Source organism: Amblyraja radiata, chromosome 2 (genome assembly GCF_010909765.2).
Source record: "Amblyraja radiata isolate CabotCenter1 chromosome 2, sAmbRad1.1.pri, whole genome shotgun sequence".
Lineage (NCBI taxonomy): Eukaryota > Metazoa > Chordata > Chondrichthyes > Rajiformes > Rajidae > Amblyraja > Amblyraja radiata.
The window spans coordinates 3,445,620-3,463,756 of NC_045957.1; the positions used below are offsets into that span (position 1 = coordinate 3,445,620).

Below are 18,137 nucleotides of genomic sequence, written 5' to 3' on the forward strand. Positions count from 1 at the left end.
AATACTCTGGGACGCAGCCTAACTGGCCCTGGGGATTTATCGGCCTTTAATTTACCTAACTCCCGGCTAACCTGGATTTCATTCAGTTCCTCCATCTCATTTGACCCTCGGTCCCCTGCTATTTCCGGCAGATTATTTACCGACAGAACCAAAGTAGTTATTCAATTGGTCTCCCATGTCCTTGTTCCCCATGATCATTTCACCTGTTTCTGACTGCAAGGGGCCTACATTTGTTTTAAATAATCTTTTCCTCTTCACATATCTATAAAAACGTTTGCAGTCAGTTTTTATGTTCCCTGCCAGTTTTCTTTCATAATCTATTTTCCTTTTCCTAATTAAGCCCTTTGTCCTCCTCTGCTGGACTGAATTTCTCCCAGTCTTCTGGTAGGCTGCCTTTTCTGGTTAATTTGTATGCTCCATCTTTTGTTTTGATACTATCCCTGATTTCCCTTGTAATCCACTGATGCACTACATTCCCTGATTTATTATTTTGCCAAACTGGGACGAACAATTTTTAGTTCACCCATGCAGTCTTTAAATTCCTTCCATTGCCTATCCACCGGCAATTTAAGAATCAATTTCCAGTCTATCTTGTCCAATTCACGTCTCATACCCTCAAAGTTACCTTTCTTTAAGTTCAGAACCCTTGTTTCTGGATTAATTATGTCACTCTCCATCCTAATGAAGGACTTAATCATATTATTGTCACTCTTGCCCATGGGGCCACGCACAACAAGACTGCTAACTAACCCTTCCTCATTACTCAATACCCAGTCTAGAATAGCCTGCTCTCGCGTTGGTTCCTCTACATGTTGGTTTCTAAAACTATCCCGCATACATTCCAAGAAATCCTCTTCCTCAGCACCCCTGCCAATTTGATTCACCCAATCTATATGTAGATTGAAGTCACCCATTATAACTGTTTTACCTTTGTTGCACGCATTTCTAATTTCCTATTTGATGCCATCTCCAACTCCACCATTACAACTGTTAGGTGGCCTATTGAAGGCTTTGTGCCCAAGTTTGAGGATGATCCGAAGATAGTTGAAGGGCCAGGTAGCGTATAGAAAGCAGGGACTCTGCAGAAGCACTTAGTTATAATCAAGGTCACAATCGAACCAGGGCCTCTAGCGCCGTGAGGCAGCAGTTCTACCAGCCGTGCATTTGTGTCTTCAAAGGCCTTTTATTCGCACTGTTCTCTCTGTCCGGTACTATAATGTAGGTGAGGAAACTCACCTATTGAATATCCAATGAATTCATTGCGAGGCATTACGGAGAATCCTAAAAGGTGATGCAGCGCCATACTGTGAGGTGGAAAAAAGGCAATGTAAGTTGTTCATGCTAGTTTACAAAATAAGTCACAAAGTATTGGAGTAATTTCGCAGGTCAGGATTGGAGGAGGGGGAAATCCGGAAGAGAGGTTGTTGCGTTGTAATACGGAGAAAGTTGTAACCCACAGCTCCCACTATCCTGCCTTTCCTTCCACTCCCACAGCCCGTTCCATCTACATCCCTGCCTGCGGCATCTCATTTCTGGATATAATGTTATGTAATGAACCGGATTTATAAAGATGGAGTTGAAGGGGAAGTGAGTACAGGAACAATTACAAAAGATTCTGGAATTAATGGGAAGGAAAGTTCGAGAAGGGATAAAATAGTAAGGTGAGGGCCAATTGCGAGCAGTGCGAGGCGGGACGTGAATACGGAGGTCAAAGTGTTGTATATGAATGCGCGAAGTATAAGAAATAAAGTGGACAAGCTTGAGGCTCAGTTAGAAATTGGCAAGTATGATGTGGGAATTACAGAGACATGGCTGCAAGAGGGCCAGGGCCGGGAACAGAATATCCAAGGGTATACCTCCTATCGGAAAGACAGACAGTTGGGCAGAGGGAGTAGGGTAGCTCTGTTCGTGATAAATTCAGTCCCTTGCAAGGGGTAACGTTGAAACAGGAGATGTGGAGTCAGTATGGATAGACCTAAGGAATTGTAAGGGCAAAAATACCCTAATGGGACTTGTCCACAGGCACCCAAACAGTAGCCTGAATATAGGGTGCAAGTTGAATCAGGATTTAAAATTGGCATGTAGCAAATGTAATGCTGTGGTTGTTATGGGAGATTTCAACATGCAGGTCGACTGGGAAAATCAGGTTGGTAATGAATCCCAAGAAAGCGGCTATGTAGAGTGCCTTCGTGATGGATACATAGACCAGCTTGTATCGGAGCCTACCACGGAGAAGGCAATTCTGGATTTAGTGTTATGTAACGAATCGGATTTGATAAAGGAACTTGAGGTTAATGAGCCATTAGGCGGCAGTGACCATAATATGGTCAGGTTTAATCTGCAATTGGAGAGGGAGAAGGGTAGATCGGATGTGTCAGTGTTACAGTTGAATAAACGGGACTATGGGGCCTTGAGGGAGGAGCTGGCCAAAGATGACTGGAAAGATACCCTAGCAGAGATGACAGTGGAACAACAATGGCAGGTATTTCTAGGAAAAATACAGAAGGTACAGGATCCGTGTGCTGACGTAGCGCCGACGAACGAGAAGCCAAAGCAAAGAAGTCTAAGCCAAAGAAAGAACCGAATGGAAACGAGACCGAATCGCCAATATACCGAAAGACTACGAAGACGAGACGCGTACTAACCGAAAGGATGTGACGCCTAAATGCAAACTAACCGAAAGGGCAGGACGCCTATAAGCCAACGAACCGAAAAGCTGCGTCGTCGAAAACCAAACTTACCGAATGGCCCATCTGGCGAAACGCCACCTACCCGAAAGGCGGCGTCGCTAACAAGCCAAAGGACCGACTGCCACTCAACAGAAAAGTCCAATAACGTAAAGTCCAATAACGTTGCCGGGGGGCGGCACTTGTCAGCGATTGGTCCAGGCCCCCGCGTCCATCATATCACTGTGAAGGGATGAACATTGTCCCCACCTCTGCTCCACCCGACCTACAGCCCGCGCAGGGGGGCCGTGGGAGAGTGGGGGCTGTCCCGAGGGTTGCGCACCTTCGGCCGCTTTCAACTTGGTGCTTGGGTTCGGATTGCCCAGTCACCTATGGCTTGTGTGGGAAAAGGACCCACGTGTGGGAACAGGGAAATAATACCAGTAAATTAACCATGTAAGAACGATTTATACATGTAACATGTTTGTTTTTTAAATTAATGTAGCTCTGTTTTGCTTTTTAATGCCAAGTTAAAACCCCGTCCCGTGGGAAGGGCTTGCGGCCGTTGGTTTCACAGTGCCTTCATTTGCACACGGACGGCTGCCAATTTTTGGTGAATTAACTAGTGGCATTATTTCCTTGTCGTAACGGCCTTTGCTTTAACCGGTGATTACATCCATTCCACCCCTCCCTCGTAGAGATGTGAGATTTCAATTTGAGTGCACTTGTTTGAAGTCGGAGGGGGGGGGGGGGGGTGGAAAACACCCTGGTGTGGGGGTTGGGGTCCGATGGCGGTGCATCGCGGTCAGTGACTGTGGGACGCTCCCTCCGGTGGAGACGGAGGAGAGAGAGAAGGGTGAGCGAAAGAGAGAAGGGGAGAGAGAGAAGGGAGAGAGAGGAGGGAGAGGAGGGGAAGAGAGAGAAGGAGCGAGAGAAGGGGGGGAGACAGAAGGGAGGGAGCGAGAAGGAAGGGAGAGAGAGGAGGGGAAGAGAGAGAAGGTGGAGAGAGAGAAGGGGGAGAGAGAGAAGGGGGGGAGAGAGAAGGGGGAGAGAGAGAAGGGAGAGAGAGAGAGGGAGAGAGAAGAAGAAGCGAGAGAGAAGGGGAGACGGGAGCGTGGGGGTCCTTTTCCCACACAAGCCATAGGTGACTGGCCAATCTGAACCCGAGCAACAAGTTGAAAGCGGCCGAAGGTGCACATCCCTCGGGACAGCTCCCAGGGCCACCCTCCGCGGGCTGTGGGTCCAGTGGAGCGGAGGTGTGGGACAATGTTCATCCCTTCACAGTGATGTGATAGACGCGGGGGTCTGGGCCAATCGCTGACAAGTCCTGCCCCCCGGCAACGTCATGTCCGTTATTGACTTTTCTTTTGAGCGGCAGTCGGACCAGTGGGTTGGAGGCTACGCTGCCTTTTGGGTAGGTGGCGTTTCGACAGAGTGGCCATTCGGGTCGTTGGCTTTTAGGCGTCCCGCCCTTTCGGTTAGTTTGCATTTAGGCGTCCCATCCTTTTGGTTAGTACGTGTTTAGTCTTCGTACTCTTTCGGTTCATCGGCGATTCGGCCCCGTTTCCATTCGGTTCTTTGCTTCGACTTCATTGCTTCGGCTTCTCGTCCGTCGGCGCCGCGTCCGGGTATCGCATGATTAGTTCATTCCTAGGAGGAATAAATATTCCAAGGGAATTAAGGGGCGACCATGGCTGACGAGGGACGTCAGGGACAGTATAAAAATAAAAGAGAAGCAGTAAAACGTAGCAAAGATGAGCGCGAAGCAAGGGGACTGGGTAATGTTTAAAGACCAACAGAAGATAACTAAAAATACAATACAGGGAGAGAAGATGAGGTATGAATGTAAGATAGCCACGAATATAAAGGAGGATAGTAAAGCTTCCTTAGGTATGTGAAGAAGAAAACAATAGTTAAGACCAAAGTTGGACCCTTGAAGACTGAAAATGTTGAATTTGTTATGGGGAACAAGGACATGGCAGATGAGTTGAACAGGTTCTTTGGATCCGACTTCACTAAGGAGGACACAAACAATGTTCCTGGTATAGTAGTGGCCAGAGGATCTGGGGTGACGGAGGAACTGAAGGAAATCCACATTAGGCAGGGAATGGTGTTGGATAGACTGATGGGACTGAAGGCTGAAAAATCCCCAGGGCCTGATGGTCTGCATTCCAGGGTACTTAAGGAAGTGGCTCTAGAAATCGTGGATGCACTGGTGATAATTTTCCAATGTACTCTAGACTCAGTGTCAGTTCCTGTGAATTAGAGGGTAGCTAATGTTATGCCACTTTTTTAAGAAAGGCGGGAGAGAGAAAACAGGGTATCATAGACCAGTTAGCCTGACATCGGTGGTGGGGAAGATGCTTGAGTCAATTATAAAAGATGAAATAGCCACAATGTTTGGATAGCAGTAACAGAATCGGATCGAGTAAGCATGGATTTACAAACGGGAAATCATGCTTGACTAACCGTCTGGAATTTTATGAGGATGTACCTCGGGAAATGGACAAGGGAGAACCAGTGGATGTAGTGTTCCTGGACTTCAGAAAACATTTGATGAGGTCCGACATAGGAGATTACTGGGCAAAATTAGGGCACGTGGTAAGAGTGCGGGTAGAGTGCTGACATGGATAGAGAAGTGGTTGGCAGACAGGAAACAAAGAGTAGGGATTAACGGGTCCTTTCAGAATGGCAGGCAGTGACGAGTGGGGTACCGCTAGGCTCTGTGCTGGGACCGCAGCTATTTACAATATACATCAATGATTTGGATGAAGGGATTCAAAGTAACATTAGCAAATTTGCAGATGACACAAAGCTGGGAGGCAGTGAGAACTGTGAGGAGGATGCTATGAGAATGCAGGGTGACTTGGACAGGTTGGGGGAGTGGGCAGATGCATGGCAGATGAAGTTTAATGTGGATAAATGTGAGGTTATCCACTTTGGTATCATAAACAGGAAGGCAGATAACTATCTAAATAGCGACGTTGAGAAAATGGGAATTACAACGGGATCTGGGGGTCCTTGTTCATCAGTCTATGAAAGTAAGCATGCAGGTACAGCAGGCAGTGAAGAAAGCGAATGGCATGTTGGCCTTTTTTACAAGAGGAGTCGAGTATAGGAGCAGAGAGGTCCTTCTGCAGTGTACAGGGGCCTAGTGAGACCACACCTGGAGTATTGTGTGCAGTTTTGGTCCCCTAATTTGAGGAAGGGCATTCTTGCTATTGAGGGAGTGCAGCGTAGGTTTACAATGTTAATTCCCGGGTTGACGGGACTGTCATATGTTGAGAGAATGCAGCTTGTGCACTCTGAAGTTGAGAAGGATGAGAGGGATTCTTATTGAAACATATAAGATCGTTAAGGGTTTGACACGCTATAGGCAGGAAACATGTTACCGATGTCGGGGGAGTTCAGAACCAGGGGCCACAGTTTAAGAATAAGGGGTACGCCGTTTAGAACGGAGACGACGAAACATGTTTTCTCACAAAGTGTGGTGAGTGTGAAATTATTTGCCTCAGAAGGAGGTCGAGGCCGGTTTTCATAATACTTTCAAGGGAGAGCTAGATAGGGCTCTTAAAGAAAGCGGAGTCAGGGTATATGGGGAGACGGCAGGAACCGGGTACTGATTGGGGATGATCACCCATGATCACATTGAATGGCGGTGCTGGTTCGAAGGGCCGAATGGCCTACTCCTGCACCTATTGTCTATAGTATTTTTTATTGTTTATTGTGTGGCAATGAACTCTACAGATTCACCGCCCTCTGACCAAGGAAGTTCTTTCTCATTCCTTTCTAACGTTTGTCCTTTAATTCTGAGGCTCTGCCTTCCAGTCCTAGATTCTCCCACCAGTAGAAATATCCTCTCCACATCCACACTATCCAGGGCTATCACTATTCAGTAGGTTTCAATGTGGTCCCCCCTCGCCTCCTTCCTTCTAAACTCCAGCAAGAACAGGCCGAATGCAGTCAAATGCTCATCATATGTTAACCTAATTATCCACGGAATCATTCTCGAAAACCTCCTCTGGACCCTGTCCAATGCCAACACATCCTTCCTCAGCTATGGAGGCCAAACCTGCTCACAATACTCCAAATACACTCACCGCTGCCTTATAAAACCTCAGTATTACATCCCCATGTTATTACATTCTAATCCTCTCGAAATAAATCATAACATTGCATTTGCCTTGCTACTTCAGATTCAACTTGCAAATTAATATTTTTTGAATTTTGCACCAGCACTCCAAATTCCCTTTGCCCCTCCGACTTCTGAATCATCACCCCATTTAGAAAATAGTCTGTACCCTTCTTCCAATCACCAAAGTGCATGGCCGCCACTCTTGTCATAATCCACTGAAACTGTCATACCACCACATCAATACATAGCATGATTCACAAATCCACTTAATATCCTGACTCATAGTCACACAGCGTGGAAACAAGTCCAACTTTGGCCCACCTCATCCATGCTGATCAAGATGGTCTATCCAAGCTATCCCCATTGTACCCCATTTGACCCATATCAATCCAATTTGTTTCGAATTCATGTACCTGTCTTTTATGTATTTTAAAATGTTGTAATTTTACTCTCTCAAGTACCTTTTCACGTCAGCGTATTCCACATCGCCAACACCATCTCTGTAAAAACGTTGCCCCTCAGGCTTCTGTTAAATCTTGCCCCTCTCACCTTAAACTGTGCGTTATATTTCTTGGTTCCCCTACCCTAGGAAGAAGTGTCTGTGCGTTCATCCTATCTATTGAGCAAGTCATTTTTCATGATTGCCCTGCCTGTTTCATTGTCAACCCGAGCAGCGGGAGTTCAGCGTGTCGGTGGGTAACTCTTCACTTTAATACTGTCCCACCTCTTGTCGCTCCAGCCGAAGACGTTCACGTTGCACAGGGTCAGGATTTTATCCTTCCCTGGGATGACAATTTTTACATATCGACCCACAAAGGCACCACAACTAAAAGTGAATGTTGTTTCAGAAACAGATTGGACGATTGGACAGCTGAAAGAGAAGTTCGCTCTGTAAGTAGGTTGAGCAGCTAGCATTTGAAAATTAGTATTCCCCCAACACTTTGCTTTGTGTCATCAGACTTTGTTCGCTCTCAGTGACCTTGTCCTGTTTCCTCGCATGTAGCGTTTTATCAGGTCGTTTTGGCACCCAGCACTCCAAACAAGTGCTTTGCTGTATCAAAACGCGGAGCACATGACAATGACAATGACAATAAAACAATCACTAAGTAGTAAACCACTGGGCCATAGAAATTGGGAACCGACTTCCTACCTTGAGGAAGCCAGCAGGGAAACAGACCCTTAATTGACTGGTGAGTATGCAAAAAAAAGCTTTACACTTCACCTTCCAGTATAGTAAAGATATTTTTAGTTGCGTACTATCCAGTCAGCGAAAACATGGTTACAATTAATAATAATAATAATAATAATAATAATAATAATAATAATAATAATAATAATAATAATAATAATAATAATAATAATAATAATAATAATAATAATAATAATAATAATAATAATAATAATACATTTTATTTATGGGCGCCATTCAAGAGTCTCAAGGACACCTTACAAAAATTTAGCAGGTAGAGGAAAAACATGTAAGGGGTGTGAAATAAATAGTAGAGACATGACTAGTACACAAATTAAAGACAGAATTCAATTCAAAACACAATATGAGGCAATTCATGCACAGATGAAAAGGGAGGGGGACGTGGGGCTAAGGATAGGCAGAGGTGAAGAGATGGGTCTTGAGGCGGGACTGGAAGATGGTGAGGGACACGGAATTGCGGATCAGTTGGGGGAGGGAGTTCCAGAGCCTGGGAGCTGCCCTGGAGAAGGCTCTGTCCCCAAAACTGCGGAGGTTGGACTTGTGGATGGAGAGGAGACCGGCTGATGTGGATCTGAGGAACCGTGAGGGTTGGTAGGGGGAGAGGAGGTCAGTGAGATAGGGGGAGGGGGGGGGGGCAGATGGTGGAGGGCTTTGTAGGTGAGGACCAGGATGTTGTAGGTCAATAAGCCGTCAATAGGGCAAAAATGCAGGATAAGTAATAAAATTTAGCGCAAGATAAAGTCATGTCCGATTAAAGATAGTCGAAGGTCTCCAATCATTGTCTGGTTCCATGCTGAGTGATTCTATGACTCCATGCCGGCCAGTTCGAAGACGGCCAGGGTTTCCAGTTGAATACTTACAGTCGGGCGTCCATCTGTGCGTTTATGCTGTAGACCTTAGCTCCGTGCAGTGATTCCATGTCTTTCCTGTTGGAGATTCTCACTGCTGACAGTATGTAGGATAACCCCAAATCGACCCTCCACCAAGGTTCTGTGGACTTAGTTGTGCGACTGCAGGATGTATGGGTCACATTCAAATTACTGTTTTCACCGATAGGCCAGGAGGCATCTTTGCCATCTGTGCTGGACTGGCTGGCCCTCTGAATCAAAGACAGGTCAACTGTGGGGTGAGGAAAATAATTCACGGATCAACTAGCAACAATCTTATTAAACACTTCACTCGCCCAGACCCTCATTCCTTTCAACAGAAAAGGAAGGATTTCATACCTGGACAGTAAATTGGACTGGTTAGGAAGGCGGAGGCCCTGTACAAAAACGGACAGAGCCTGCTGTACTTTTGTTGAAGGGTCCACTCCTTCAACGTCTGCAGTAAGATGCAGCGGATGGTCTACCAATCGGTGGTAGACCGTGACATCTTCCTCTCTGCCGTGTGCTGGGGCAGCAGGGCGAAGGCCGCGAATGCCAATATAGTTAACAAACCTATCAGAACGGCTAGCTCCGTCCTGGGGGGTGGTGTTGAATTCATAGAGGAGAGGATGCTCATCAAACTGCGCAGAATCCTGGACAATACAGACCACCCACTCCATGACACACTGGTCAACCTGAGAAGTACCTTCAGCAACAGACTGGTTCCACCAAGATTCAGGACAGAATGCCACAGGGGATCCCTCTTCCCTGTGACTATCAAATTGTTCAACTCCTCCCCCTTGAGTCGTGGGGTAGACTGAGACGGACTTTTTTGGAGCGTAGGAGGCTGACTGCTGACCTTAATGAGGATCATAAGGGGCATAGATAAAGTGAACACACTGCATTTCCCCCCGGGTCGAGGATATATTATATGGATAAGAAAGGTTCAGAGAACTGTTGGCCAAATGCAGGCAAATGGGACTAACATAACATACTACCTTGCTGAACATGGACAAGGTGGACAGAAGAGCATGCACGGTATATGAGTTGCACACGTCTAACTCTGAGACATTCCTTTGCTGAGTAGGGAAAACCCTGGGAGACAAAAGTGCTGGAGAAACTCAGCGGGTGCGGCAGCATGTATGGAGCGAGCGAAATTGGCAAGGTTTCAGGCCGAAACCCTAGGTTGTTTTGTCAACCAAGTCAGCTAAGGTGAAGGTATATGACTGCATACAGCGCCAGGTGTGTGTAGATTTGAGCGTACCAGTACCCTCCATCGTTGGTAGCGTGGTATGAAAAACCTCAACCTCACACAAGCTCAGGATTTTGTCACGTCCCGGAAGTATGATATAGACATAACGCCCCCTTAACCCCTCACAGTTGTAGGTGTTAATTTCGGTAGATGTATGGATGGTTGCACAGCTGAAAAATAAGAAATTGTTACCTTGAGCGGCCACAGGGATTTTACAATATCATGAAAGGCAGTTTTATCTACACGGTCATAGAGCAGATATAAGAGTGCACGTTGCCTGGGTCAACAACATCAGCCCACAGGAGCAAAGGAGTCCGCAGAGTCATAGACGTTACCGGTCCGTCACAGGTAGAGGCCTCTGGACCATTGGACTTCATACAAGACCATTGGTTTGTCACATCTGGCCCCTTGTTCTTAGCATCTGGACCCTTGGTCTTCACATTAGGACCTTACGTTGACAGTCTGGATGATTGGTCCATATTTAGACCATTAGACTTAAATCTGGACCTCTGGTTTGTCACTTCTGGACCATTGGTCTTCAGGCCTGGACTCTTGGTCTTTACATCTGGCTTCAACAGTGGTAATGTAAAATAATACTTGCATACATTGATTTCCGACGGATATCTCAAGCATCAACAACCATGAGGAGAATAGATTGGTTGAATATACAAAGTCTATCCCCAGAGGAGAGAATTTAAGAACGCGAGGGCATAGGGTTCAGGTAAGGTTGGTGACGAAAGAGGTTGATGAGGGCAGAGCCACATGCATTTTAAATATGGATTTCAACAAGGCATTTGTTAAGGTTCCGCATGGCATGCTGCTCTGGAAGGTTAGATCACATGCGATCCAAGGGGAGATAGCTGAATGGATAGAAAATTGGCTTCATGGAAGAAAGCAGAAGGTGATGGTGGAAGGTTCATTTTTGGTCTGGAGGCCTGTTACTGGTGGTGTGCCCCTGGTTCGGTGCCGGGGCCCATTGTTGATTTGATCAATACTTTGGATGAGAACGAACAAGGAATGTTCAGCAAGTTTGCAGATGACACAAAAGTGGGTGATATTATAGGTGGTGAATTTCAGATTGTTGTCAACATTTGCGGCAGTATCTTGATCGATTGGGCAGGTGGCCTGAGGAAAGCTTAATGGAATTTAAGCAGTGAAATGTGAGGTGTTGGGAAGTATGACCTAAACAGCGAAGAATAGGGCCCTCGGGAGTGTTGTGCAGCAAATGGATCTAGGAATGCAGGTACATAGTTCCAGGAAACTGGTAGCAGAGGTAGATAGGGTGATCAAATAGGTGCCTGTCAAACAGGTGGTCATCAGAGGTAGATAGAAAAGGCTGTAATTAATCCGAATATTGAGTATAGAAGATAGGATATCGTGTTGCAGACGTATTAGCCAATGTTCAGGCCACATTAAGAGTATTGTTTCACTTTTGGTCACCATGTTATGGGAAAGATGATCTCCAACTGGAAAGTGTGCAGAGATGATTTACGAGGATGTTGCCAGGACATGAGGGCCTGAACTACAGGGAGCGTTGCGCCGGCTATGACTTTATTCCTTGGAGCACAGGAGGATAATGGATGGTCTTATAGATGTGCACAAAATCATGCAGATCGGATGATTGCAAATAGCCCAGTGTAAGGGAATCGATAACAGGGGAAGAATTGTAGGGACTTGAGGGGAAACATTTTCCTACAGAGGGTGGTGGGTAAATGGAATGAGCTGCCGGAATAGGTATTTGATTCCAGTACTATCACATTTAAGGAACAATTAGACAGGGACATGGATTAGATAGGTTTAGAGGGAAATGGGCCAATCCCAGTCAGGTGGGACTGGTGCAGATGGGGCATGTTGAATGTGTTTTAATGAACAGCAGATGCTGGTTTATAGCGAAGCTTGACATAAAATGCTGCAGGAACTCAGTGGGGTAGGCCGTATCTCTGGAGAGAAGGGATGGGTGATGTTTTGGGTCGAGATTCGGAGGATAGGGAGTCTAAAGATATGGAAGGGTAAGGTCATAGAATCATAGTCGCAGAGTGAGACAGTGTGGAAACAGGCCCTTCGGCCCAACTTGCCCACACCAGCCAAGTTATGAAATGGTTCATTGTTAGTTGAAGGGAAGGTGACAAGGAGGGATACAATCAGGACTGTGAAATTGGTCGGCTGACTATAGCGGGGGAAGGACAGAGAGAGAGGGAAAGCAAAGGATACTTGCAGATAGAGATTTGCCTCCATCTTGTAGATAGAGAAATCACTTTCATATCGCTGGGTCGTAAGCTGCCCAAGTACAATATGAGGTGCTGTTCCTCCAATGTGTATAAGCTCTGACAGTGAGGAGGCCCAGCACAGAAAGGTCAATGTGGGAATGGGAGGGGGAGTTAAAGTGTTTCGCAACTGGGAGATCGTATAGGCCTAGGCAGACTGAGCGGGCATGCTGTATGGGTCGAGGTGACATTTCGGATCGGGACCCTTCTTCAGAAAATCTGTTTCAATGTATATGAATTTGTAATAAAAAATGCAGCTTTGCAAACAGACAGAATGTGCACTAACAAGTCGATGATTTCTTCTCCTAAACATCAGCATAATGTAATTCAATGGTGTGTGTTACGGCCTACATCAAACCAGAAATCTTCAGTTTACATTATAGAAACATAGAAACATAGAACATATGTGCATGAGTAGGCCATTCGGCCCTTCGAGCCTGCACCGCCATTCAATATGATCATGGCTTATCATCCAACTCAGTATCCTGTACCTGCCTTTTCTCCATATTAACATAGAAACATAGAAATTAGGTGCAGGAGTAGGCCATTCGGCCCTTCGAGCCTGCACCGCCATTCAATATGATCATGGCTGATCATCCAACTCAGTATCCCGTACCTGCCTTCTCTCCATACCCTCTGATCCCCTTAGCCACAAGGGCCACATCTAACTCCCTCTTAAATATAGCCAATGAACTGGCCTCGACTACCCTCTGTGGCAGGGAGTTCCAGAGATTCACCACTCTCTGTGTGAAAAAAGTTCTTCTCATCTCGGTTTTAAAGGATTTCCCCCTTATCCTTAAGCTGTGACCCCTTGTCCTGGACTTCCCCAACATCGGGAGCAATCTTCCTGCATCTAGCCTGTCCAACCCCTTAAGAATTTTGTAAGTTTCTATAAGATCCCCTCTCAATCTCCTAAATTCTAGAGAGTATAAACCAAGTCTATCCAGTCTTTCTTCATAAGACAGTCCTGACATCCCAGGAATCAGTCTGGTGAACCTTCTCTGCACTCCCTCTATGGCAATAATGTCCTTCCTCAGATTTGGAGACCAAAACTGTACGCAATACTCCAGGTGTGGTCTCACCAAGACCCTGTACAACTGCAGTAGAACCTCCCTGCTCCTATACTCAAATCCTTTTGCTATGAAAGCTAACATACCATTCGCTTTCTTCACTGCCTGCTGCACCTGCATGCCCACTTTCAATGACTGGTGTACCATGACACCCAGGTCTCGCTGCATCTCCCCTTTTCCTAGTCGGCCACCATTTAGATAATAGTCTGCTTTCCTGTTTTTGCCACCAAAATGGATAACCTCACATTTATCCACATTATACTGCATCTGCCAAACATTTGCCCACTCACCCAGCCTATTCAAGTCACCTTGCAGTCTCCTAGCATCCTCCTCACAGCTAACACTGCCCCCCAGCTTAGTGTCATCTGCAAACTTGGAGATATTGCCTTCAATTCCCTCATCCAGATCATTAATATATATTGTAAATAGCTGGGGTCCCAGCACTGAGCCTTGCGGTACCCCACTAGTCACTGCCTGCCATTGTGAAAAGGACCCGTTTACTCCTACTCTTTGCTTCCTGTTTGCCAGCCAGTTCTCTATCCACATCAATACTGAACCCCCAATGCCGTGTGCTTTAATGCAGTATACTGGTTATCAGGCTGTAACCTCCTCGGGGTTGTGGATGAAGTGGCAGCGGGTACCGTAGGGGCAGAAGCCGGTGGTGTGCATGGTACGTCTTGTACTTGGGGTGGCGGCTGAGGGAGCGCAGCTTGGCCAGGCAGTGGGCGAACTGCCACTTGTCGCCGTAGCGGTCCATCGGGGAGAGGGTTCCTCTGGAGTTGGAGCGGGGTTGAGCTGGAGTTGGCGCTGGCTATGGGTGTGTTGGTTCTCCGCGCTGGCTGTGGGTGTGTTGGTCCTCCGCGCTGGCTGTGGGTCTGTGGGTTCTCCGTGCTGGCTGTGGGTCTGCGGGTTCTCCATGCTGGCTGTGGGTCTGCGGGTTCTCCATGCTGGCTGTGGGTGTATTGATTCTCCGTGCTGGCTGTGGGTCTTGGGTTCTCCATGCTGGCTGTGGTTCTGCGGGTTCTCCATGCTGGCTGTGGGTGTGTTGGTTCTCCGTGCTGGCTGTGGGTCTGCGGGTTCTCTATGCTGGCTATGGGTGTGTTGGTTTTCCGCGCTGGCAGTGGGTGTGTTGGTTCTCCGTGCTGGCTGTGAGTCTGCGGGTTCTCCGAGCTGGCTGTGGGTCTGTTGGTTCTCCGTGCTGGCTGTGGGTCTGCGGGTTCTCCATGCTGGCTGTGGGTCTGCGGGTTCTCCATGCTGGCTGTGGGTGTATTGATTCTCCGTGCTGGCTGTGGGTCTTGGGTTCTCCATGCTGGCTGTGGTTCTGCGGGTTCTCCATGCTGGCTGTGGGTGTGTTGGTTCTCCGTGCTGGCTGTGGGTCTGCGGGTTCTCTATGCTGGCTATGGGTGTGTTGGTTTTCCGCGCTGGCAGTGGGTGTGTTGGTTCTCCGTGCTGGCTGTGGGTCTGCGGGTTCTCCGAGCTGGCTGTGGGTGTGTTGGTTCTCCGTGCTGGCTGTGGGTCTGTTGGTTCTCCGCGCTGGCTGTGAGACTGTGGGTTCTCCGCGCTGGCTGTGGGTCTGTGGGTTCTTCGTGCTGGCTGTGGGTCTGGGGCCGCTGGTGTCGTCACGCGGAGCTGTCGTTTGGCCCAGCGGGAGAGGCGGAGGTGAGCTGGGGTTGGCACTTCTCCACGCTGGCGGTGGGCCTGGGGGCTGGTGTCCCGTCGGTCCAGACATCTCCGGCCGCCCCCTGGGCGGGGATGGAACACTCGAGTGTGGGAGGGGGGAAACCGGGGACGGTCCAGTGGCAGCGCTTGCGGCGCCGGGGACACGGGTTCGATCCTGGCTGCAGATGATTGGACCCAAACAATACTCACTAAATCTACAGCGCTTTGTTCGATTTTCATTTATAGCGTTCGACCTTTGATGAATTCCATGATTCCTTGCGTTTTTCCTTGTTCCCTTTAGCCACAAGGGCCACATCTAACTCCCTCTTAAATATAGCCAATAAACTGGCATCAACTACCTTCTGTGGCAGAGAATTCCACAGATTCACCACTCTCTGTGTGAAAAATGTTTTTCTTATCTCGGTCTTAAAAAACGTCCCCCTTATCCATAAACTGTGACCCCTTGTTCTGGACTTCCCCAACATCGGGAACAATCTTCCTGGATCGAGCCTGTCCAACCCCTTAAGAATTTTGTAAGTTTCTATAAGATCCCCCCTCAATCTTCTAAATGATGTCCTATCTTGGTGAAAAAGATGATGAAAATGTCCATATTGGGCAGTGTGAGCAGGTTGGGCCGAACGGCCAGTTTCCACACTCCATGACTCGATGAGAAGTGCAAGATGTTAAAGAAACCCAAAGGACAACTTTTTCGCGCAAAGGTTGGTCGGTATATGGAGGGAGCAACCAGGAGAAGATTTGAGGCGAGTATAATAATACTTAAGTGATATTCGGACAGGTATGTGGATAGGAAAGGTTTCGGGGGATATGGGCCAAACACTAGCAAATAGGACCAGCTGGAAAGGCCATGGACAGGATGGCTGGAAGGCCATGTTTTCGTGATATATATGACGATGACATTTACAAACCCGCTGACAGAGTACTGCTCGAAATTTGACGAGTGCCAATGCGTGCCGTGGGATACTCACAGACTGTTGTCGCGCCCATTGTTCGTCATCGAGTCCCCGATGCGGATCTGGGCTTTCAGGATCCGTTCCGAGCAGCAGTCCATCCTGTTGGTGATTCTTACAAACGACACATAGTAGGTTTTGTTCAAATCCAGTCGCCACCAGGGATTGTCTGATTGCAGGGTGTGTGTGCAGAAACCATTCATCAGGTTGGTGTCTCTGTTTCCGTCAATGGCGTTGTTAGCTACATTTGAATAGTGGCTGCTGGACTGGGTGGCATTTCGCTTACTTGAAATGATAACTATTCAGTGCAGAAATAATACACATTTTCAAAACCTATCACCCCATTAGCCCCTCAAACTGTCCGCCTCCCACCTTATTCAAACGAATAATAAACTAAATTCTTGCACTAATATGAATTGTTTTCTCCGGGGCGTCGGAGAGTGAGGGGAACCCGGATAGAAGTTTGGAATATTTTGAAAGTGATAGATTGGATAGGGTTGACTGTCAGAATATTTTTTCCCTCAAGATGGAAATGTCGAAAACGAGAGGCATAGTTTTATGGTCAGAGCGAGAATGTTTGAAGGAATTCTGTGCGTCAATTTAATTTTACACAGAGAGTGATGGATGCTTCGAATGCACTGCCAAGGGTGTTGATAGAAGCAGACACGATAGTGACATTGAAGAGGTTTTCAGATAACAGATAAAAAAGTAGGGGATGAAGGGATATGGATCACGAGCAGGTAGTGGAGATTAGTTTAATTTAGCATCACATTCGGCACAAACATTGCCAGAGTATCTCTTGGTGCTTCTGAATTTTTGTGACGATTCTAATCACGTTAACAGCTCCTTAGATATCATGATTTGCTTGTTCGGTTGCCAGGATGGTTCTCATCGTAATAGCATTCAGTGGGATATCAAGCCACCCCACTTGATAGGGACCACTTGTTGTCCAAGTAACCTCCATCACTTGCTTTGTTCATGGTTCCCAACATCCTTTTCTAGCTAGCAGAGTAACAACCCCACTATCGCCTTCTCAAGAATCTGTTTTGGATACTTGACAAGTCTCTTGCTTCTGCAACCTTTACCACGACACAGATGGTGGGGATTTTTACGAAAGATGTTTCCTACTTTAGGCAGCGCCTCTTATAGATGCGTTCAATTGAGAGGGAAGCGGTGCCTGTTATGGACCGGGCTGTCCACTATTCTCTGCAGCCCCTTGTGTTCCTGATCATTGAAATATTGGAATAGGCATACCAGGCAGTAATGCAAGTGGTCAGGATAAATTGTACACTTTACCCGCAGTCACAGGTCAGAGCATTCGTTGACATGCCGATTTTCTTTAAACTTCAAACAACTGGTCGGCCTTCTTCATGCATACATCTACATGCTGGACCCAGGACAGGTCAGATGAAATGTTAACACCCACGAATTATCCTGACCGCTAATGCCCCTGACCCACTTAGGAAACCTGAACGGAAACCTCTGGAGACTTTGCGCCCCACCCAAGGTTTCCGTGCGGTTCCCGGAGGTTGCAGGTGGTTGCCGGAGGTTGCAGGTAGTGGAAGCAGGTAGGTAGACTGACAAAAACCTCCGGGAACCGCACGGAACCCGCACGGAAACCATGGATGGGGCGCAAAGTCTACAGAGGCTTCCGTTCAGGTTTCCTAAGTGTACAGGGGCATTCCTCTCTCTACGACTGACCCAACGATGAACAAAGAACATAGAACAGTACAGCACAGGAACCGCCCTTCGGGTTGCAATGTTAATGCCGAACATGATGTCAAGATAAACTGAACTCATCTGCCTGTATATGCACCATATTCCTTTAGTCCATGCACATCCGTATCCCTTTCTCTTAAACGCTTTATATCTGATTCGAACACCACCTCTGGCAGTGCGTTCCAGCCCCCCCCCCCACCCCCCCCCCCCCCCCCCCCCCCCCCCCCCACACACACACACACACACACACACTGTAAAAACGTTGCCTTGCATCTTTCCATTAAACTTCCCCTCTCTGACCTCATAGATCTGCCCTCTAGTGTTGGCT

The 18,137-nt window shown here is 47.4% G+C and overlaps 1 protein-coding gene across 1 annotated transcript; it reads right to left on the bottom strand.

Annotated features, from left to right (window-relative positions):
- Positions 1–9,126: 9,126 nt before the first annotated feature.
- Positions 9,127–17,070, bottom strand: LOC116984526 (fucolectin-like). The gene is made up of 5 exons (XM_033038691.1): positions 17,019–17,070; positions 16,109–16,388; positions 10,142–10,299; positions 9,238–9,403; positions 9,127–9,130 (listed from the first exon to the last, which is right to left on the bottom strand). The coding sequence occupies exons 1-5, from the start codon at positions 17,068–17,070 to the stop codon at positions 9,127–9,129; spliced, it is 660 nt and encodes a 219-aa protein (XP_032894582.1).
- Between the last annotated feature and the right edge of the window lie 1,067 nt (positions 17,071–18,137).